The 23,894-nt window shown below is 37.8% G+C and overlaps 1 protein-coding gene across 3 annotated transcripts in view; it reads right to left on the bottom strand.

The window, feature by feature from the left end:
- HAUS6 (HAUS augmin like complex subunit 6) overlaps nt 1-23,894 on the bottom strand; it is a 45,065-nt gene that overhangs the window by 4,351 nt on the left and 16,820 nt on the right. For all 3 annotated transcript variants that reach the window (XM_082623326.1, XM_082623327.1, XM_082623328.1), the window contains 8 exons: nt 21,057-21,227; nt 19,421-19,614; nt 18,553-18,679; nt 16,115-16,217; nt 8,796-8,877; nt 3,878-3,944; nt 3,411-3,587; nt 1,272-1,407 (listed from right to left, as the gene is read on the bottom strand). In XM_082623326.1, coding sequence (XP_082479452.1) covers nt 1,272-1,407; nt 3,411-3,587; nt 3,878-3,944; nt 8,796-8,877; nt 16,115-16,217; nt 18,553-18,679; nt 19,421-19,614; nt 21,057-21,227 — 1,057 coding nt within the window. The remainder of the gene's footprint in view (nt 1-1,271; nt 1,408-3,410; nt 3,588-3,877; nt 3,945-8,795; nt 8,878-16,114; nt 16,218-18,552; nt 18,680-19,420; nt 19,615-21,056; nt 21,228-23,894) is intronic.

Here is a 23,894-nt window from a genome sequence, read left to right as displayed (position 1 = left end):
AGAATGGACTTGAGGACACAGGAAGGGGGAAGAGTAAGCTGGCACGAAGTGAGAGAGTGGCATAGACTTATATATACTATAAAATGTAAAATAGATAGCTAGTGGGAAGCAGCCGCATAGCACAGGGAGATCAGCTCGGTGCTTTGTGACCACCTAGAGGGGTGGGATAGGGAGGGTGGGAGGGAGACGCAAGACGGAGGAGATATGGGGATACATGTATATGTATAGCTGATTCACTCTGTTATAAAGCAGAAAATAACACACCATTGTAAAGCAATTATACTCCAATAAAGATGTTATTTATAAATAAATAAACAAATAAATAAATAAATGGAAAAAAAGATATTTTCTTGCCCATCTAGGCCAGGGTTTGGCATGCTTATTTATTTATATATATATATATATACACACACACACACACACTTATATATATACAGCGTGCGCACACACACACACACACTTTTTCTATAAAGGGCCAGATAGTAATACTTCAGGTTTAGCAGGCCATCTTATCTGTGGTCACTACTCAGCTCTGTCACTGTAATGTGAAAGTAGCCATAAACGATATGCTGACAAATGAACAAGGTTGTGTTCACTGCAACTTTATGTACAAAAACACATAGGGTGGGCCTGATTTGGTTTGCAAGATGTAGTTTGCCAACCACCAATCTATACAGTGGCTAGGTTCAACCTGAACTGAATCCATTTAACTTTGGATATGTCATTTCTAGTAGCATAATGGAAATTATATTTAATCACTCACCCAGGATGATGTGCCTACATGAGGACAAGAATATCAGAACTTTGCCCACACAATATAGGTTGTAAGAACAAAGTACTGGAGAGTCTGATTAGCTTGGGAGAGGTAAGTAAGATTGTACAGAGTTTTTGGCTGATGCTGCTGGTTGCTGACTGGAAGAATACAGCCTCCATACTCTATAAATGTTGATCACAGATCAGATGTGGAGGATATTTCTGAAGTGATCAACTAAAATATTTTCCAAGAAAAAGCCAAGTAAAACAACAAAAACAAAATTGTATAGTTCCAGGGCAAAATAATACTGCTGAAGGAATGCCATATAAGTGACAGTGCCCACAGTTGATATTTCAATAAAAGTCCCCCACATGAAAACAAATAGAGCCAATGCCACTAAATTGAAAGATACAGAAAAAAGTTTTAAAGTGAGTTTCCAAAAGATCTGTCAGACCATGGTTCTAATAGTAGTAATGTCTAAGAAAGAAAATAGTGACAAAAAACATTATTAACTTACTCAAGTTTTCTGGAGTTCGGGGAATTTGATTCCTTGTTAAGAACGGGTTGGAAACTAGAGAGTCAATTAGTTCCTCTAATATTACTTCTTTTCCTTTAGAAGGCTGTGGTGAATCAGATAAAACTGCCCTTGCAACCTAAAACAGAAAAGAAAAAGTAAAGCAAAAATTACCAAGCCCACTGGTAGAATGCAACAAAGGCCCTGATAAGAACAATAAGCACAAAAATAAACTCAACAATGTAGCTCCCAGACACTCCATATAGACTCTCCAGGCACAAAATCCTATTAAGGTGAAATCAAACCCCAAACCCGTTTCCTCCCTTATCTTAAATGGATATCCTGTTACACAGGAGAGAAAAGATAGAAATCTTTACATTTGGAAAGATTTAGATATAGTTCTGACTGCAGTGATCTGAACTACTATCTGCCACACTTTTGAGCTTCACAATTCCATATCTGCTAAAATGACTGGTTCTAAAGCATGCAGGTTCCTCTTAATTATAATCCAGCACACGGTAACACCTCTACTAATAAACAGAGTACATTCTGACAACAAACTTCTTTGCCAGAAACCTCATCATCAGACATAAATTAGTGAAAACATAGGGATACATTTCTAAAATAGAGAAAAGAAAGTGTACAATATGAAAATAGCACTCTGTATTAACATTTTAATAAAACCAGAAAGCAAAAAACAAGCAAATTAAAATCTCTGCACCCTGAAATCCTGAAAAAAGAAACTGCCTACAACCATAATCAAACTGACTCCAATTCACCCTCCTCCATGAAAATAGATGGCTTCTTAGAATTCTAACACTAAATATTCCTTGTCATAAACACTATTAAAGAGAATTAATTTCACTTTACTTTCAGAGTTTTATGAGATTTTAGGGCTCTCCTCTTCCATCCTATCTCATTCCACTGCTACTGTAAATTCTTTTAACCAGAAAATGTGCCTTTCCTCCCATATCAGGAAAGAAAAAAAAGAATGACTAAACATCTTTTCTTTAGTATAAAGTCAATCAACTAATACAGAGAAACAACAGACCTTTAGAGATTTAAAAATATTTAGAGACCATGAAACTGGTCCAACTTCCTCAAATTGCAAACAAGAAAAATGACTGACAGCCAGCTCTCTTATTTGGACAATATTTATTAATTTTTTCAGGATCAAGATAAAGGAGGGAACTCCAATACCTGAATCAATATGTACTAAACCAAACTTTTCTTTCAGTCTCTGAGGAATGTAAAACAGCTGATTTATTTTCTGGCTGTTTATCCAAATTCAAACAATGGGAAATATGTAATAAAAATAACGTTAAAGAATGGCCTGGGGCTTCCCTGGTGGCGCAGTGGTTGAGAGCCCGCCTGCCAATGCAGGGGACACGGGTTCGTGCCCCGGTCCGGGAAGATCCCACATGCCTCGGAGCGGCTGGGCCCGTGAGCCATGGCCGCTGAGCCTGCGCGTCCGGAGCCTGTGCTCCGCAACGGGAGAGGCCACAACAGTGTGAGGCCCGCGTACCGCAAAAAAAAAAAAGAATGGCCTGACCATTTCATTTGTATAAACCGAGTTCTGTAATACTCAGCAATAGTCGTATTACGTGGTCACTTGCCAGAGAAAAGTATTAAGGAACAGAGCTGGTTAAGAAAACCAAGATCATAAACAATCATGTATTTATTCACTTTTGAAATATTTAAAAAGCAGAAGGACAAAACCTTCACTCAGTGATAATATATTGTATAGTCTTTGTTCTAAAATTCAAAAAAAGAGGAAGCTCAGCTAAGCAACAGATAACATTCACAGAGTATTTTAATAAGTATAATCATTGGGTGTATTTATCCAACAACTTATGTAATGGTTAATTCCAAACATATTATACATGTATTATTTTTGTACTTTTGGATAGTTATAGAATGGGACATGGGTTCTAAACCATGGATATAATCTTAACTAAATAAGTTTATTTTATATCTATTTCTACTTTTGGGGAGGACCAATTCTGCTTTAACCATGGTTTTTATTGTCTGTGACCTCTTTCCCAAATTACACCTAATCAATAATTAACTGTACTTCACTTATAACCCCAACACCATTTAGAAAATGACATTTCAGTATACTGAATACAATCTTTTTCTAACCTCTTCTACCAGATGATCTTGCTCTTTTTGGAATGGATCACTTTTTTTAGCTGGCAGAGACCCTCCAAATGCACTACTCTTTGCAATATTTGATGATGAAGAGTCTCCCACTTCAAATTCTGGTGTTTTCTTAGAAACTGTTTCATTTTTCTCTCTAGGAGTCGTCAACTTCGTGTCCTAAGACAGACATGTAATGTTAAAACGTTAATAATTGTACCTGATCTTCATTAATGTTAATCTATAAAAGGTTAACATTATTGTAAAATTAAATGTTCACTGGCACAGTTTAAAAACTCCAGTATTCCCATTTAGAAGTAATAACTAATGTGTAAACAGGAATGTTACATAATGTGCACATACTAGGAAATGTGAAAATAGAAATTTAACTGGGATATCAACAAAAGTAAAGAATATTTTATCATATGTGAGTATGGTCAGAATTAATTTTAAATTGTTTTAAAATGTACCTTTTCAAGTAGTGTAACACTGTTTCTATCTGATGGTGAAGTGGGCTGCAACAGGAAAGCAGCAGGGCTAAAAGGAAAAAAAAGTAATAAATCCAAGTTATGAGTAAGAAAGAATTCCATTCACTTGATGTATTTGAATACTCTAAGGAAACTGTCTGCCCCGTATCTGTCCGTTACGATTTCACTCAATTCGTCCCGGTCATCAAAAGGCAGTTTATTATTCTAGGGAAGTATAGTGACAATTAGAGCAGTACTTCAGCCCAATTTGTGTATCAGCCTCCCAAATTACAAACATTTTCGTTACCCACTATGTATTTTAAGTCAACAGCATTTTTTACAAGGGTTGGATGACTTGATGAACAATCAAAACTTGAGTACAAGGTAAAAACAAATTCAGTTAGAGACTTCCCTGGTGGCGCAGTGGTTAAGAATCCGTCTGCCAATGCAGGGGACACGGGTTTGATCCCTGGTCCGGGAAGATCCCACATGCCGCAGAGCAACCAAGCCCGTGCGCCACAACTACTGAGCCTGCGCTCTAGAGCCTGTGAGCCACAACTACTGAGCCCGAGTGCCACAACTACTGAAGCCCCTGCGCCTAGAGCCCATGCTCTGCAGCAAGAGAAGCTGCCGCAATAAGCCCGCACACCGCAACAAAGAGTAGCCTCCGCTCGCCGCAACTAGAGAAAGCCCATGCGCAGCAACGAAGATCCAATGCAGCCAAAAATAAACAAATAAAAATAAATAAGGAAACAAATTCAATTAACTAGAATCACATTATTACAATGTCCTCAGGCTTCAGACCACAGAAGCACTGTAGCCGAGACTGTAAGATTATTTTGGTATTTCAGGTCCAAAATCAATTTCTCTTATGCTGAATTTTCTATAGCAAATACATTACACTTACAGTAAAGTCATAAGGTTATTCAATTTGAATTTGCGGCATTCCACACATAGTATTCCTTAATCTCTTAGATTCTCTTGCCCCTTTTGGTAAACATGAAAACTTTATGCATCTTTTCACTATAATTACAAAATTAGTTATTAAATTTTTTAAGCCTTCAAAGTAATGATAACTTTATTTATCTTCATCTTGAAAGTACCTTCAAATTCAATCATGGATTGGGTCTGCTCACTGACCAAAAGCTTTTCTATTCTAGGTAAAATGGAGGCAGGATTACCACAGAAACCACCTTCAACATCAAGCATGCCAGTGTTTTTCTTTCTGTTCATAGACAGAAAAGTACAAAATTAACAACTTTGCAAATATTTTATATAATAGCAAATATGCCTTTCAAACTTTTTCAAATGTGCCCTTCTTGAAATCTACCTTCCAAACATAAATCAAAATCACTGAAATTGCTCAAGTTTCAACTTCGCCTCGACAGGATATAATCTAGATATCTAAGGCAAAAGATTAATGATTACTATCTAGTGTGATTTTATCCACATTCTTCCCCAAAATTGAAGTTAAAATGATCAGAAAGCCCTCTGAAGCAGGGTCAGCAAACTATGGACCAATGCCACTAAGATGCCACCAAAAGACTGGTGAGCTCCTTGAGGATGAGGACTATGTCTTACCAAAGGCTATTCCCAAGTCCTAACACAGTGCCTGGCGCTTGGTAGTGCCACACGATGGATCAATAACTAAATGTCACTTGAAGATGAGGTTCTATAGATGCCACCAAATTTTTCTATCTGAATCATTCTTGCAGAGTCTCGTAATAGAGAAAAATGGAACCACATTCTATACCTCCTCTCTCTCATTTCTGAATTGGCAACATGCTATTAGCCTTGTTAGTATCTCAATTCAAGTCAACTTCAAAGCAGCCCTGGCTCAGTCCATACTCTCTACCCACTTGCCAGGCCAAAACTGAGGCCCATGAAATCCAGATAAAAAGGGTATTGATCCCACTGTGGAAATTAACCCTAAAAGCACTACCAAAAGAAAAAAGACATGCTTTTTATAGCAGCAAAAATTTTGAGGAAAACCTAAAGTCTAAAAATAAATGAAACGTTAAAAAGCTATTTTAAGTGGTAATATAATGTTAAGTAAATATACACACACTCTAAAAAAACTGCATTTATGCTATGTTAATGTTGAGAAATTTTTGTATTTTAGAATACAAGACTTTGGAATTGGAAATAAAGTCTAAAAAAGAACTTGGGAAAGAATCTGACAAGTGATTTATTGGAAATTCGAAATTGTAGCTAATTATTTTTTATTTTCATTTGTTGTTATTGTTATAATATGTCTACAGTTAACAGAGAAATAATAAAAAGAGAAAGGAAATAATAAAATGAGATTAGAATTCAATTTCTAAGACTAAGGATGTTTGTTTGGAATGCATGCAAGATCATACTGCCCTATCTCTGAAATGTAGTAAAGGAGAAACTGTAGAGGTTAAAGGTCTAGAAGAACTGCATCACCACCACTAGAAATATCATGGAACCCTCCTTTCCAGAAACCACTGCAAAGAAAGGTAGTACCCATAGGGTACAGCAAAGGCATCATCAATCACTGAATTCTGATTGTAAGTATGGTGCAGCCTCCATGAGCTCACTCTGATCAAAACCAAGCCAGGAGATTTATGGAGAAGACTACTTATATTTTAGTACTTGTGAATGAAAACCACATGTGAAAGGGCAAACAACACACTTACTCTAAAAACTAAATTCATCTCATGCTTTTTAACTACATAATTATATTAACCATATCCACATATGAATTTCCCAATTAACTACACTGATATTGATGTAAGATGATGCCACTACAAATAAAATATTTAGTATAACAGCTGAACTACATGCCAAAAAAAGGGTATTTCTTTAAGTGCAGTCTATCCACATTACACATGAAACATTTTATTACAAAATACCTTTTATAGTAAAGAATTCTGAGCAACATGTTTACTTCCATATCCCAGTAACTCAACTCTTTACCTCTCTTCTGTTCTCCTATTAGGCAGTAATAATCTTTCATTTCCCATTAAGCGTTTATCCCTCATCACCAAAAGCCTTCCTCTACCTCCTTTCAATATCCCAACCTATAAGTAAAATAAAGCATGAAAAGATAGTTAAAAGATCCAAGAGCTTAGAAAAGGATAAATGTGGAAGTCAAAATTATTTAATACAGGGGCTTCCCTGGTGGCGCAGTGGTTGAGAGTCCACCTGCCGATGCAGGGGACACGGGTTCGTGCCCCGGTCTGGGAGGATCCCACATGCCGTGGAGCGGCTGGGCCCATGAGCCATGGCTGCTGAGCCTGCGCGTACGGAGCCTGTGCTCCGCAACGGGAGAGGCCACAGCAGTGAGAGGCCCGCGTACCGCAAAAACAAACAAACAAACAAACAAAAAAATTATTTAATACAACTTTTTCCTATATTAAGAGAATTCTATCTGAATTAAATTCTTAGGGGCTGAGCATCTGGCTCCTGTAGAATTCTTATAGTACATCTTAGTACAAAATTCTACTTCAAGAAAGAATCTTGAGGTTGAATGGAGTTCATAAATAAAATCAGATTTGTAAATTAATCTACTAACTCCATCAATCTTTAGTCCAGCAAGAGACCTTAAATCAAAATATTTAATCTGCTCTCTCAAGGAAAGACAGACCAAAAACATAACTGAGATCGGGAAGCACCAACTATTTCCCTCTAAGAGGCATGCTTTAAGAACAATTGTGATAAGGGGGTAAAATTAGCAAGCCCAATAACTTTATAATTTCACTTTACAAGGTTTTCACTGCAGATTTCATTCTGTTTCTTTAGGTACTCAGAAAATCAACATCACACCCAGATCTAAGAACAAAAATAAAACTCTCCCACAAGTAGTCCTGACCTCCTATGAACCAGAAAATTTGCAGAGGAAACTGCCAATAGCATAATTTCACATTTAAGTTTTGACAATAGTTATGGTATTTCAACTTAATAACTTATTAAGAGTATACAGAATGAAGGGAGCCTCAAGTCACTTAAAATTTAGATTTTTCTTTTAGAATTATCCTAAATATTTTGTTTCCATTATCTGTGCCTCATTAACATGGGGAAGCTGAATGAAAATCAACTATTTAAATCAAAGGTTAATCAGAAAAAGCAAAATAATAAAGGAATCTATTTAGCATATCTGTGTTTGACTGCTACTTAATAATGTTTAGTTTCAATAAGGGACAAACACATTCACATTTAGTTTAGAGATTTCTGCTTTTATAATCTGGCATCAGTTTATTTAAGGGATAAATAGGATAAAAGAGGAAAAAAGACAATAAATAAAGAATACTCCTAGTTACAACAAACTAGCTAGGTTCAGTTTTTTCATATGCTAAATTTGGGGATTAGATTGAATCAGAAGTCTTCCCAAAAAAATTTCTTTTAAGTACAGAACTCTTTTTATCAAATGGCATATAAAGCCCCTATATATAGTACAGATAAAAGAGTAGGCTGCTTAGGTTGAAGTGGGAAAGGCTGGAACAGTCACAGGTTAAATCTGATTCATCCACAGCACCAGAGGGCGCTGCAGAACACAGACTGAAAACTACCAACTAGACTACCAACTAGATCATCTCAGAAGTCCCTAAACTCTTGGATTTAGTCAACAGCCACAAGTGATTTCAAAGACGTTCACAGACACAAAAAGGCAAAAATTCCCAAACTTGCATTAGATAATTTTCACATATGTCTTTTTCTTCAAAAATTACATAATCCCCATGAGTCCCAACATTTAGATAAGCATAGAGGAAAAAAATGCCCTTGCATCAGAAATGTTGAATCTTTCCTGAAAACGTGCATCCGCAGTAGAAAAACACTGTCTGGTTAAGAGAAGAAAGTTATGAGCTATCTCACAGTGGAGAAGCTTGAAAGCTGGCTGAAGATGGGACTAAAATTAAGAGAAAAAAAATCAATATGAAAATCAAATTTCTTTTACCTGTTGGCTAGATCACATTTAGTTTCCAGTATATCACTTGCCCCTCTGCAATCATTTTCCTGGATATGTTGTTTATGTGTATCTAAAGGAATAGAAAAATTAATTACTCTTTAATTATGTTTGTACATTCTAATATTCAGAGATCTCTTGAAGTTCTACAACTTCTAAACAGAAGAAAACAGAAAAATAAAATAAATGTTAATAGGAAAAGACAATTATTCAATTATTAAGTATAAAGTAGTATGCATGACAGTGATGGAGAATATGTACAATAGGCTTTTCTAGAAGGACAGCTCACACAAAGTTTCCCAAAAAGGGACAATCCATAATTCTCAAGTATTATATAGCCATGCTTCATGTTTAAGTACACAGATAATGCAATTACCACATAAACCAGCCCAAATGTTATAGTACTTAGCATATTTTAGCCCAGCATCTATGACCATCAGTCAACCTATGTATTTATTCTTCAACATATCATTTAATAACTATGTGTCATTACTGCACTAACAATGGGAAAAAGAAATTTAAAATGGAGACCTGTCTTCAAGGAGTCAGTACAGGAAAGACTATGAACAAGTACATACAGAATTATGGTATACTGCTACAGTATTATGACACAAGTATGCACAGAATGCAAGGAGGCAGAAAGGCACCCGGCCCAGAGTGGGACACATGAAGAAGCCATGAAAGTACTAAGAGAATAAGTTGCATGTTTCGTGTGCCACAGCATAAGGTGTATCTAGTGGAAGCATGATAGGCAATGAAACTGATGACAAAAGCCATGGCTGTATTTCAAAGGATTTGATATTCCAGCAGCTCCTCTTTTTTCAACATGTTAGCTTCTGAAACACTATTTTTTTTTTTTTTTTTTGCGGTACGCGGGCCTCTCACTGTTGTGGCCTCTCCCATTGCGGAGCACAGGCTCCGGACGCGCAGGCTCAGCGGCCATGGCTCACGGGCCCAGCCGCTCCGCGGCATATGGGATCCTCCCAGACTGGGGCACGAACCCGTATCCCCTGCATCGGCAGGCGGACTCTCAACCACTGCGCCACCAGGGAGGCCCTGAAACACTATTTATACATGTGTCCAAAGTGTTACTGTATAAGAAGCCAATGTGTATACTATGTAAAGTTTTCCTTTTAATTCATCATAATGCCACCTCATAACATTCTCAATACCCTATGCTTTTGAACCTACTAATTATGATGGAGTTACTGTTATTTATAAAACATTCCAAAAGTAAGCACAAATACAACTATACCACAAACTTAGTAGACAACCATTAACTAAAATGATGATGATATAGTCAACATCTTGTTATAACCTATAATGTTAAAGAATTGAAAAAGAATATACATATGTGTGTATACGTATATATATATGTTCCGTTTCAGATCACTGAATCACTTTGCTGTACACCTGAAACATTGTAAATCAACTATACTTTAATTTTTAAATGTTTTAAATTTAAAGATTTTTAAAAAATAAAAATGATGATGCACAACTTTAAACACCATCTGGTGGTGTGGTAGGCAGAGTTCATGCACATTTGTTCTGGTATGAAAGAAAGTCTGTAAGGTAAAAGCTGCTAAGTGAAAAAGCATCTAGAGCCTTTTTCTCTTTCCCAAAGGTGATAGGTGATAGAAAGCCACTGGTGGGTATTACACCAAGAGATGAAAAGGATCATATTTACATTACAGGAAGATCACTGATAGCCATTTGGAATATAGAACAGATAGACTACTGGAGGCAGAGTAGCTAGTTAGAACACAATCACATGCAAGAAATGATGAAAACTAAACTTAAGATGCAAAGATAGCAAAGGAGGGCACAGTCATAATAGTGCATTTAGGAGGTTAAAACAAACTAAACTCACCACTACAAAGCAAACGAAACTAAAGCAGACACTGACTCCTACCGTAAAGACACTACAACTACTAAATAAAATGTAAGAAAAAAGGAAAGCCCAGAAGAATAAAAATCATCACATGACAGAACCAAAGATGGAAAGCACAACAAGCAGGGTAAACTTAAACTGAGAAACAAGGGCTCAATGAGGCAGGCTCCAGGGGCTGAACACAGGAGATTTAAATGCCTACATGGTAACAAGAAACATCATCTCAGGCCTCTCAGGCTGGGATCTGAGAGGCCACCGTAAGACAAGACACTGCAAAGACTGCTCTGCCTCTGAAAAGGGATTATAAAAATTCTGCCAACTGGACAGAGAAAGCCTGCTGTCTACCTGGACTCCTTGGTGAAAAAAAAGTATAGAAGAAAGGAAGGAAAGATAGCTAAAACCTAGCCTACTCAAAAGGAGGTGTGAAATCCATAATTATACTGGCTACTTGTTTTAGGAATCCCAAACCAAAGACATTAACTGGTCTAGTTCAAAAGAAATCCCTGGGACTCCTGGCCACTCTATAGAGACCCTTCTGCAATCCTGGGCCCACAGGACTCCTCCAGAGGTGGGGGACCCAATGAAGTTGAGACTTCATTCAAATATTTTAATATTAATATTTCAATAGAACATCAGCAGGCAGAGCATACAGGAGAAGTACCTGAAATGAAGAGATACTGGGAAAATTGATAAAGATAAAAATCAGTATATTTAAAATGATCAACAAAAAAGAAACAACAAGGGCCATAATGAAAGAAGATGACACCACGAAAAAGAATGGGCAGTTTTGAAAAAAGCAGCAAATAAAAAATACATTCATGAAAACTAAATACTAAAATGGACAGGTCAAAAAGGAGATTAAACATAAATAAAGAGATAATTAGTGAACCATAGAGAGATACAAAGAAAATACCCAGAATGCAGGTCTAGAGTTACAAAGAGGTTATAAATATGAATGAGAAGTTATGAGATATGGGGGACAGAATTAGAAGTCCCAATAATATGAGGTATAAAAGAAAAGGACCAAAAGAATGAGAGAGGGGGGTAATATTACAAGAGATATTAGTGAATAATTTTCCAGAATTGAAGAAAGATACGAGCCTTCACACTGAATAAGCACACACAAGTTCCAAACAGGCTAAATAAAAACAAATCTACATTTAGACACAGCTCAATGAACCTGCATAATACAAAAATAAATAAGTCTTAAAAGCAACCAGAGATCAAAAATTACCTACAAATGAACGACAATTAGACCAAGAGCAAATGTTTCAAAAACAAAAGAAGGCAGAAAGCAATGAGATCATATTATTAAAGTCCCAAGGAAAAATAAGTGTTGATCTTGAATCCAAACTATCATTCATAAGTAAAAATAAAGACATTTTCAAAGAAAGACTAAGAAATCTTACTATTCAGGGTCTGTCACTAAAAGAAGTGAAAGATATACTTCGAGATATACCTCTCAAAAGGAAGGAATAGAACAAAAGTAATATTGGCCCAAAAAATCAGTAAATGAACTGGTAAATCACACACAATGACTGTTAAAAAGAATTTCTATCAATGTCATTTCTTTTTCTTAAGGGGTAGGGCATTATCGTAGAATAAAAGTCAGTAAGAGGACAAAACAACCATATACAATGAGTGAACCCTCCTTGGATCCTGGTTCAAAAACAAACATTTACAGGGCTTCCCTGGTGGCACAGTGGTTGAGAGTCTGCCTGCCGATGCAGGGGACACGGGTTCGTGCCCCGGTTCAGGAAGATCCCACATGCCGCGGAGCGGCTGTGCCTGTGAGCCATGGCGGCTGAGCCTGCGCATCCGGAGCCTGTGCTCCACACGGGAGAGGCCACAGCAGTGAGAGGCCCACGTACCACAAAAAAAAAAAAAAAAAAATTTACTAAGAACATGTTGGGGGATAAGAGAAATTTTATTTATAAACTTAAGAACAGCAGAACAGTACACATATGGTTAGATCCAAAGTAAAATTATTTTTATAAACATACATCAGAATAAACTTAAGATTTAGGATAGTGGTTACCTCTGCAAATGTAGAATGAACGGTCAAGGCCAAGGGGTTAAATACCCAAAATATACAAACAGCTCATACATATCAATATCGCAAAAACAAACCCAATCAATGCATGCCGCAACTAAAAGTTCACATGCCACAACTAAGGAGCCCGCAAGCCCTAACTAAGGAGCCCACCAGCTGCAACTAAGGACCCCACCAGCCACAACTAAGGAGCACACGTGCCACAGCTAAGGAGCCGGTGAGCTGCAACTAAGCAGTCTGCCTGCCGCGACTAAGACCCGGTGCAATCAAATAAATAAATAAAATATTTTTTTTAAAAACGGGCAGAGGGCCTCCCTGGTGGCACAGTGGTTGAGAGTCCGCCTGCCGATGCAGGGGATACGGGTTCGTGCCCCGGTCTGGGAGGATCCCATATGCCGCGGAGCGGCTGGGCCCGTGAGCCGTGGCCGCTGAGTCTGCGCATCCGGAGCCTGTGCTCCACAACGGGAGAGGCCACAACAGTGAGAGGCCCGCGTACCGGAAAAAAAAAAAAAAAAAAAAAAAAAAAACGGGCAGACGATCTAAATAGACATTTCTCCAAAGAAGACATACAGATAGCCAACAGGCACATGGAAAGATGCTCAACATCACTAATTATTAGAGAAATGCAAATCAAAACCACAATGAGGTATCAACCTCACACTTGTTAGAACGGCTCTCATTAAAAATTCTACAAATAGGGCCTCCCTGGTGGCGCAGTGGTTGAGAGTCCGCCTGCCGATGCAGGGGATACGGGTTCGTGCCCCGGTCTGGGAGGATCCCATATGCCGCGGAGCGGCTGGGCCCGTGAGCCATGGCCGCTGAGCCTGTGCGTCCGGAGCCTGTGCTCCGCAACGGGAGAGGCCACAACAGTGAGAGGCCCGCGTACAGCAAAAAAAAAAAAAAAAAAAAAAAATTCTACAAATAATAAATGCTGGAGAGGATGTGGAGAAAAGGGAACCCTCCTGCACTGTTGGGGGGAATGTAAACTGGTGCAGCCACTATGGAGAACAGTATGGAGGTTCCTTAAAAATCTAAAAATATAAATGATCCAGCAATTCCACTCCTGGGTATATGGGCGGAAAAAACGAAAACTCTAATTTGAAAAATCACATGCACTCCAATGTTCATGGCAGCACTATTTACAATAGTCAAGACATGGAAGCAACCCAAGTGCCATCAACAGATTACTGGCTTAAGAAGATGTGGCATATATACACACACATACACACACAATGGATATTTCTCAGCCATACAAGAATGAAATATTGCCATTTGCAGCAACATGGATGGACCTAGAGAATATTATGCTTAGTGAAATAAGTCAGACAGAGAAAGACAAATACTATATCACTTATATATGAAATCTAAAAAATAATACAAATGAATTTATATACGAAACAGAAACAGACTCACAGACACACAGAGCAAACTTACAGTTACCAAAGGGGAGAAGGAAGCAGGGGAAGGGACAAAGGAGTATGAGATTAACAAACTACTTTAATACATAACATAGATAAGCAACAGGATTTATTGTATAGCATAGGGAATTATAGCCAATATCATGTAATAGCCTATAATGGAATATAATCTTAAAAAAATCACTATGCTCTACACACCTGAAACTAAAATAATATTGTAAATCAACTATACTGCAATTAAAAAAAAAAGAATACTCAAGGAAGGGTGGATACTCAAGGGTTAACTACACTAGTACTTTAAAAAAAATCTAAAGCAAATACTGCAAAGATTTGACAAGTGTTCAGTAAACAGGTATTTATAATATTCCTGTACTTAATAATGCTGAAATATAATTTTTTAAAACTACTGAAAAGAAAGATCACTTCCAGAAAGATGTAATATGTAAGGTATAGGAGGGAAAAAGCTTTTACTTTAAGCAAAGTAAAGTGGTTTACTACAAAAAGTATAAAATAATGTTGAGGTTCCCCAGCCCAGACCAAGGCTCTAGAGGAAGAAAAAAAAAAGGAATCCCAAGAATACAAATTGTGCAATGTCTGAAGGAAAGGGTTACCCCCAAAGATCCTATCAAACACTTTTAAAATGTGGACTTCTAACTAAACTTCATAAACAGACACAAATATTCCCTCACTCTGAAGGTAACATAGAAATCTCCAAATGGACGTGAGAACAATTTCATGGTTTCACAGGGCCTAAACTAAGTATGCCAAGAGTACAAAGGCCCTTTCCAAGCTGAAGTGAGAACACAATGGCAACCAAATATGCCAAGAACTATCAAAGTAATTCTATCATCATAAGCAATGCTCTGTATCTGAAGATCTTTTTCATTCATCAAACTATGCAGTCTTTTGTGTCTACTCTTCTGCTGGCGCCTATCCTTGACCCTTGCTCTCTGGTCTATGATCTTTCCCAACTAGTGTCCTCCCCACATACACCTGACTCCCAAACCAATCACCTATCCTAGCTGTGTTCATCCTTTTTCTTCCTAAGTCCTGTGCTAACTGCTGCCATGACCGATGGCCTGCCTAAACTCAACTGTGACCTATACTTATTTACCTGCTCCAGATCGGCTACATAATTCATACATTTTTTATTCATTTATCCACCTATCTACCTTACATTTACTGAACCCAATAAAAATTTCTTGTACACAAGTACCAGGCAATTGGTGAAACTGAGTATGAAATGGATATTAGATATTGTAGAGAAATTAATTTTTTAGGTGTGATAATGGTATGATATTTGAGGAAACTGAATGAGATCATTATTAATTTTAGGTGTAATATCAATATGGTAATTAAAGAGGAAAAAGTCCTTATTTTCATGGGAATGCATGCTGAAACACTTAGAGTGAAGTGTTAAGGTCTCAGACTTACATGGTTTAGCAAACAAACATACACATTTAAAGCAAAAATCTCAACTGTTGAAACAAGCAACAGTTAAGTATTCAGGTAATTACTGTACTATTCTTTCATGTTAAACAATTGTGGGTTTCTACACAAAACTTGTAAACAAATATTTATAGCAGCATTACTCATAATAGCCAAATGGTGGAAATAACCCAAATGTCCATCAAAGGACGAAAAGATCAACAAAATTCGATTCAATCATACAACAGAATGTATTCAAACAAAGTAATGAAGTATCGATACATGCTACAACTTGGATAAAGCTTGAAAACATTGTGCAAACTAAAAAGCTGTGCAACTGAAAGAAAGGAGACACAAAAAGCCTCATGTTAACTGAGGCTCATATGACTGAAATGCTTTGTGCATTTCACCACAGTAAGTAACTGGGGAAAAAAACATGAAAGTTTATAAAAGAACTGTTATCATAGTGAGAAATATTAATGACAGGGAAGTTTAAAAGAGAAAAAAATAAATAACCAACCTGGAAGTGAAGCAGGGTACTGCAAAAGAATACTCTTCGCATATGCTTCTTCTGAGGCAGGATCAAACGAAAGGGGAGACATAGGTGGTAAAAGATCCACAGCCTTAAAACACAGAATTTTTTATTTTGAAATATACACACTTTACTCAGTACCACAGTAACAATACTAAGTAAATCTATGAATGGATGATTTTTTTTCCCCTAACGAAGAAAGAATTAGCAAACATACAAATTATCCTGTAACTATTTTTAAACTAAGGAGTATGATATTAGGAACAAGAGGGCTACTTTGCCCTCCAACTTTGCCTCAAATGTAATAGTACCTTTAAAGTAAAGCGGAATGTCTCAATTTCTTTTTTTTTTTTTTTTTAATGTAATCCTTACTGTTACCGGCCAAAAACTCTGGACCTAAATCCTGTTGTCTTTGTTGAAAGATGAACCAACTGCACAGAAAGGTTTGAGATGCACTGGCAACAAAGTGAGACTTGCTCTTCACCGAGATCAGAGTATTAAAAGGGGACTGACTGCACATTGTCCTTGTTTGAGTCACTTATTAAATGCCACTCGGACTTCTAGCCGGGGTGTGTCCCATGGAGACTCCCCCCCACCCCACCCCCTGCCTCCCGCCATAGCTGTGAAGCTCAGAGCAGTGCTTTGCAACAAACTAAATTCTCAATGTGTTCATAGGGATTGTGGGGCTTGGTCTTTGGTCAAAGCCTTAGCCATTCTGAGGAGTCCTACCATATTTTTGCTTCCTGCTCTAGTACGTCTAGTGTCCTGGGTTTGGGGTGAGACATGTGGACTAGAGCTGTTAAGATTGCACAGGGGACTGAGTGTTCTTCATGTTCTGCATCTCCGGGCGTGCACAGACCCCCAGAGGATACGGTCCAGGTCCCTTCGTTCTGACGGGGAACTTCACCATGTCGAGCTGTTGTGTTTACCATGTGTGTTCGTTACCTTTTCATCCTCATCTTTCTCATCAGAAACTTGTGGTTTTACTCTTTCAGGTTCTTTTTCTTCTGGTTTCCGTTTGCTAGCTAGATCTTTGGGTTCACTTTTGTGCCTCTTTTCATCTTTGTCTTCTCCTTCATTCATTTCAGCCTGAGCTCCTCCGGGCCTCGCATCTCTGTCTGGCTCCTCCTTAGATTTCTGTTTAGGTGCTAGTCCTTCGGTTTGACTTCTGAGTCTATTTTTTTCCTGGAGGTGACCAGGCTTTACTTTATCATCTCTTTCTTCTTCTTCCATGTGTGTTCCTGGTCTTACTCTTCCCGGTTCTTCTGCAGGGAACGGTCCAGCAACTTGTTCTCTGGATATAACTCTACGTCGCTTTTCCTCCTGGTCTTTTTCTTCTTCATCGACAGAATCATCTGATTTTGCTTTTTCAGGGTCTTCCTCAGGCTTCCGTTTGGCAGGGCCCCTTGTGAAATGAGATGTGACGGTGATCTGCCTAGTAGTTTGCCTTGTAATCCTGGGGCTACATGAGACTTCAGATTTTGTTTCTCCATCGGACTTGCTTCTCCTGAGCATGCAAAGTTTGGAAACACGTCTGGGGGACTTGTTTTTCTCTGCTATTTCCACTCTGCAGTCCTCACCATTTGTCTGGCTCCCGTTTTCTAGACATCCATTCACTTCCCGACTGAAAGCATGAGCTCCGTTCTCCAAGGACAAATCTTTATTTAAAAGGGATTTGGGGCTTCCCTGGTGGCGCAGTGGTTGAGAGTCCGCCTGCTGATGCAGGGGACGCAGGTTCTTGCCCCAGTCCAGGAAGATCCCACATGCCGCAGAGCGACTGGGCCCGTGAGCCATGGCCGCTGAGCGTGCGCGTCCCGAGCCTATCCTCTGCAACGGGAGAGGCCACAACAGTGAGAGGCCCGCATACCGCAAAAAAAAGGGGGGGGATTTGACTTGAGCCAGGTAGCCCTCCTCTGATAATTCTTCTTTATGTAATTTGGTTTCCAAGTCACATAACTGATTCTTTATTTCTGTCTGCAGAAATTCATGCAAGAGATTCCATTTCTCCTTCACGTGTTCCTTTTCTGCTAAACTATCTCTTTCCAAATCTTTGAGCCAGATGGTCTCGAGGATTTCGTGAGCAGTATCGTGGGGTTTGTCGTAGACCAGCAGCGGCCACGGGTAGACAGCGGGCTCAGCCCCCACAGGCGACTTGAGCCTCAGCGTCAGCTTCTCCCTGATCTCATTTTCTTTTTAATACAATTCACTGAATCTAAAAATATTAACTATATCACAACAGCAGCTTAAAGAACATTCTAATATGTATTTAGAAAAATCACAGAAACCAAAATATTTGTACTTTAGGCTCAGATGCAAAGATGACAAGCATACACACATATAGCATTTCCAGGTCATTTGTAACATGATAAATCAAGAGTTTGCAAGAGATTTAACTACTCTCCAAAAGTCAAGTCAATATTACTTACTGGAGTCCAACCTTTAATTAGACTGAAAGGAGACAGGCCGAGAAATTCTTTCCAATTTTTATGCCATTCTTCTTGTTTTTCAACAATAGAATGTCTTATAGTTGTGAGATCTTCTTTTATTTTATACCTGTAACGGCATAAAAAAGAACTTCATTCAAAACATGAATATATAAAAAGAAGCACTGAGAAAAAGTGTTGAAGTAAGAATACTATATAGCTCATAGACAAAGGGCAGAAAGTATAACTGTAAGTTCAACCAATTCAGCACACCTAAATTGCATAAACTCTCCCATTGAGAGTTCAGAATCTAAAATACCTTCTTTCCTTTTAACACCAAATAGCAATCATACATCTATACTCCATTTATCTTTAAAAATATTGGGTTGGCCAAAAAGTTCGTTCGGGTTTTCCCCTAAGATGTTACGCAAACGAACTTTTTGGCCAACCCCATACAATTTTTTCCTGGTTCTGAACTCAAGTTGAAATTCTACTCCTACTCTCTATCCATTTCTAAAGAGAACCCATACCTCCCAGTCACCCTGCTCAATACAAACAATTTTTCTAAAACATGGTTTTATTAGTAGACCCTACAAAAGAAAAGCTAGAGAAGAGTCAGAATTATTTGATAAAGAATTATCACTCAGGGCAAATAATATACTCCAGACAAAAGAAAACTACATTAATTTTCCTTGCTACTTCATGTGTCTCTCTAGAAGTTGGTGACATAAGGTTTTTGAGTACGAGTAAAATTTTCACACTTGTTTGCCAAAGCTACTGAGTTGTTAACTAAACAAGAGTTGTGCTGAGAAATTATCAAAACCACCCTACTCCTACCCCAAAGAAATAACAGAAGATCTTTCTAGTGTACCTCATATGCTTCAGATCTGACAATCTTTCTCTCTGAACTTTGGTCTCTTTTTCAAGGAAGTGAAGGTCTATTGTCAGTCTTGCTTGGTTAGCCTGACAATGTTCATATTTCATTACTTTCAAGACTTCATTTAATAACTGAATAACTGTTAAGAGATTCAATTTTCCAGCCTCATAAACATTTCCTATGTGCAACTGAAAAAAAAAAAAAAGGTGGTGAACTATAGATTGTTAACATAATAAAATGCTACAAAAATATATTTACATTTTTCACTATTATATAAAAAGGTTACCTTAAAAAAGAGTGGAAAAAAAGAACGAATGTCTACCCAAAAATAAAACTATGTAAATAATTCTGGCCCAAAGAAAACTACTGTGGAAGAATTAACACGCCACGCTACATTTTTATATCATGCAAAAAAGCTGAAACTAGAATAAAAGAAATGCAAATAAATGGAAAGCAAAATAAAGACCGAGGAGAAAGATCAGGTTTGAAGAAAGATCATGAATTCATGTTTTACCAAAAGTTGCAAATTAAAGGACCCCTAAAGGTTGATTCCAAACTTAGACATGTTTATTTGGCCTGCACAGTTCCAATGTTTTAAAATCATCTGAATTAGCTGCTAATTTTTAAAATCACAGATTTCACACAAAATTAGTTCCCCAAAGATCTCATCATTTCCTACTTTACCTCTATTGTTACACATAATTAGCATACTTCATCTATATAGTATTACCTGCCTAGCCCTTGTAGGAATCTGAGTTTACAGATCCTGATTTTTATGTACTCTGAATTTGAAGTGCCTGACATGTTACCTATTAAAGTGAAAACTCTTCAGGGTCACAACAATATTTTATCTTTACATCCCCTTCACTATAATAATACCTGGCACATAGGAGATGCTCAAAAAATTTTAAGTTTACTAAGAAAAAAAAAAACGTAGGCTATTCAGATGGAAATGTCCCATAAGCAAGTGGAAATAATTTGATGTAGTTTGGGTTGAAGGGGAGAGACTGGAAATACCAATCTGGTAATATTATTGTACAGGAGGCTGATGAAGCCATGGAATTGGGTAAGAAAATACAGATGGATTTATAATGTGGGAAAGAAAAGGGGCCATTAATGGAACCATGGGGAACATGTTCATTTAAAAGTTAGAGGAAAAGGAACCAGTGGAAAACTGGAGACAGCAGTCTGAAACACCACAGGAAGGCAAAGACACTGAGGTCACAAAAAATAAAGGAAGAAAACACTTTAAAACATTTAATAGCATCAAGATGAATGAAAAACGAAAGAAGAGTTTTTAAAAAGAAATTTAGCATTCAGGAGATCACTGGTGCTCTCTTTGAGAATTTATAAAAAACTAAGTATCATATCATCTTCCTACTAAGTACCTTCTACTCTCTACACTATATGATGTAGCACCGTACAACGTATGGACAATGAATAAAGGTTGGTAAATGTGAATATAAACACCTTTAACAGTACCCATCTTTATGAAAGATTTACCAGATATACTCACAAAGGTAAATTCTGAAAACAGCAGAAAAACATTGTGAGAAAAACAATATACAATATATAAAAAAATTATGTGAAGGGAGTTTTCTCAAAGCTCCCTTAATTATCGAATGCTTACCTGACACATTTGTTTCTCAATTTTGTCAAGTAAGAGCCTTGGAATATTGATAGCAACATTAGTTCCATCTAAAGTATATTGGTTAACAACACTAAGGACTGAACTAACAACTTCTCTCTCTTTTTCCAAAACCATGAGTGTTTCATTCACTGAAGCCCACAAAGACCGAACCTTCGAAAACAGAGACAAACAAATTATTAAAGTCTATATATAATCTATACATAAAGATATGTAAAATACAAATATATGCTCATTTCTAGGAACAAATTAGGTATTCCTGGAATGGTTTCTGTTAAGAAAACTAACTATTTTAACAGTCTAAAAGCACTGTTATTACTTTCAAGGGCATTTTAAAACTAAAGAATTTCTCAGGAGAATCCAGCCCACTATGATTTGCAAAACATATCTAAGAAACCTTATACTATAGAGATGCAATTAGCATTTCCTGTATTCTGAGATGCCATCAGGGAAAATAAAAGATCTTCAGGAGAAAATGAAAACATTACACATCAATTTTAAGAGTTATTCAAGTTTCAAAAAGTTAAAATGTTGGAAACGATATATTAACCTATGTTTATTAAATTCACATATAAGAATTTCACAGCACTCCTATTTGTAATACTCAAAAACTGCAATCAACCCGAAGAACTACCTTGAATAAAAAGTATACTTTCATCATAAAATAGAACATTATACAGCAATGAGAATGAACACATACAACAGCATGGATAAAACAGCATGAGTGAAAGAAGTCGAACACAAAAGAATGTATTCTATAACACTCCCCATTTACACAAAGTTCAAGAACGGGCAAAACTAATCTTTAGCATAGGAAGTGAGGATAGGGCTTCCCTGGTGGTGCAGTGGTTAAGAATCCGCCTGCCATTGCAGGGGACACAGGTTCGATCCCTGGTCCGGGAAGATGCCACATGCCGCGGAGCAACTCAGCCCATGCGCCACAACTACTGAGCCTGCACTCTGGAGGCCACAAGGCACAACTACTGAGTCCACATGCCACAACTACTGAAGCCTGTGTGCCTAGAGCCCATGCTCCGCAACTAGAGAACCCATCGCAATGAGAAGCCCACACCCACGCATCACAACGAAGAGTAGCCCCCGCTCGCCGCAACTAGAGAAAACCTGCATGCAGCAATGAGGACCCAATATAGCCAAAAATAAATAAAATAAATTAATTTTTAAAAAACAAACAGGGCTTCCCTGGTGATGCAGTGGTTGAGTCTGCCTGCCGATGCAGGGGACGCAGGTTCGTGCCCTGGTCTGGGAAGATCCCACATGCTGTGGAGCAAGCGGCTGGGCCAGTGAGCCATGGCCGCTGAGCCTGCACGTCCGGAGACTGTGCTCCGCAACGGGAGAGGCCACAACAGTGAGAGGCCCGTGTACCGCAAAAAAAAAAAAAAAAAGAAGTGAGGATAGTGTTTACTCTTGGAAGGAAATGGTCATGAAAGAAAGAGGGCTCAATGCTCCTGGGGTGATGGTAACATTCTGTTTCTTTAACTGGGTGCTGGTTACATGGATGTGTCCACTTTGTGAATTTTGTCAAGCTTCACACTTATGATTTTTGCACATTTTTATATGTATGTTATGCCTCAAAAGAATTTACGTAAGTGGGAAAGAGGAGGGGAAATACACTAATTATATTTGTGTTAGTGTCTGGGTCTTCTCACAGTACAAAGTAAAGTTGTTTCCCCAACGGAAGACTCATTGGCTGGCCATCTAAAGATCTCATAGGATGGCATTTCCTTGGTGAACATACGAAGATCCAGGATCTGGTGCTCAGATTTTTCAAATCTAGAAAGTTTACCTTCTCAATGGCTCAAAGTTGACTGGACTCAGGGAAAACTGAACATTACCCAAACTCAAGAGAGACTGCTATGAAAACTCTTAACGGGTTTCATACCAACCTAACCTATTAAGCCTACAATCAAAGATACTACATTCAGCAATAGGAATATTCATATTCACTAAACTGGAAGCTCCATAAAGGAAGTGACTCTGTTTTCTTTAGTGCTCTAGTCCATAATATCTAGAAGAATGCCTAGCAAATGGCAGGTGATCAATAAATATTCACTGAATTAATGAATAATTACTTCCTGAGGAGGGCACGCACCTTTTCCAGTGACAAAGTGCCTAAAAAGCCAAATTAATATCCCAAAGCAGCTTGGTGACCATAGAATCAGAACAAAGAGCTTCAGAGAGATTTCATCCAAACACAAAGGTCTAAGAAAACACTCCTACCCACATTTGTTAAAGCCAACCTCTGAAAGCCTCAGATCATTTATATCTGCCAGATTCCTCTCTACTGCCATGTCAGCCTCAACATGACTTCTCATCGTTCTTCCATACTTACCATCTGCCTTCACGTAATGTATTTTATTTAGATAAATATTACTGATTAAGTTAGAATCAAGCTGAATTTTCCCTACTGGCATGAAAGATTTTAAATTAACCAAATTTAAACTGGTTAATTTAAAACTACTTTTGTATATATTTAGTCTGATAGATTATAAGCTAATTTTTCCATTATATTCAAGTCTTTTAAAGGCACCCCGTTAATACTTTTATACATATATCACTTATAATGAGTAAAAGAAGAAAAACAAACAAAACACTGCTACAAAGAGAGATATATGAGTTCAATTAAGTAAACACTGCATAACACAAAAGAAAGATTAAATTGCTCCCTTCAAAAGTTGTCTTGACCAGTCCCTCCCATCAGGAAGCTTCCACAAGCCTCTTAAATAGCCTCATCCACCAGAGGGCAGACAGCAGAAGCAAAAAGAACTACAATCCTGCAGCCTGTGAAACAAAAACCACATT

Source organism: Mesoplodon mirus, assembly GCF_964341445.2.
Source record: "Mesoplodon mirus genome assembly, chromosome: 1".
NCBI classification, from domain to species: domain Eukaryota; kingdom Metazoa; phylum Chordata; class Mammalia; order Artiodactyla; family Ziphiidae; genus Mesoplodon; species Mesoplodon mirus.
Note: the sequence above shows the minus strand (reverse complement) of the source record. Positions and strands in the feature narration are given on the sequence as shown.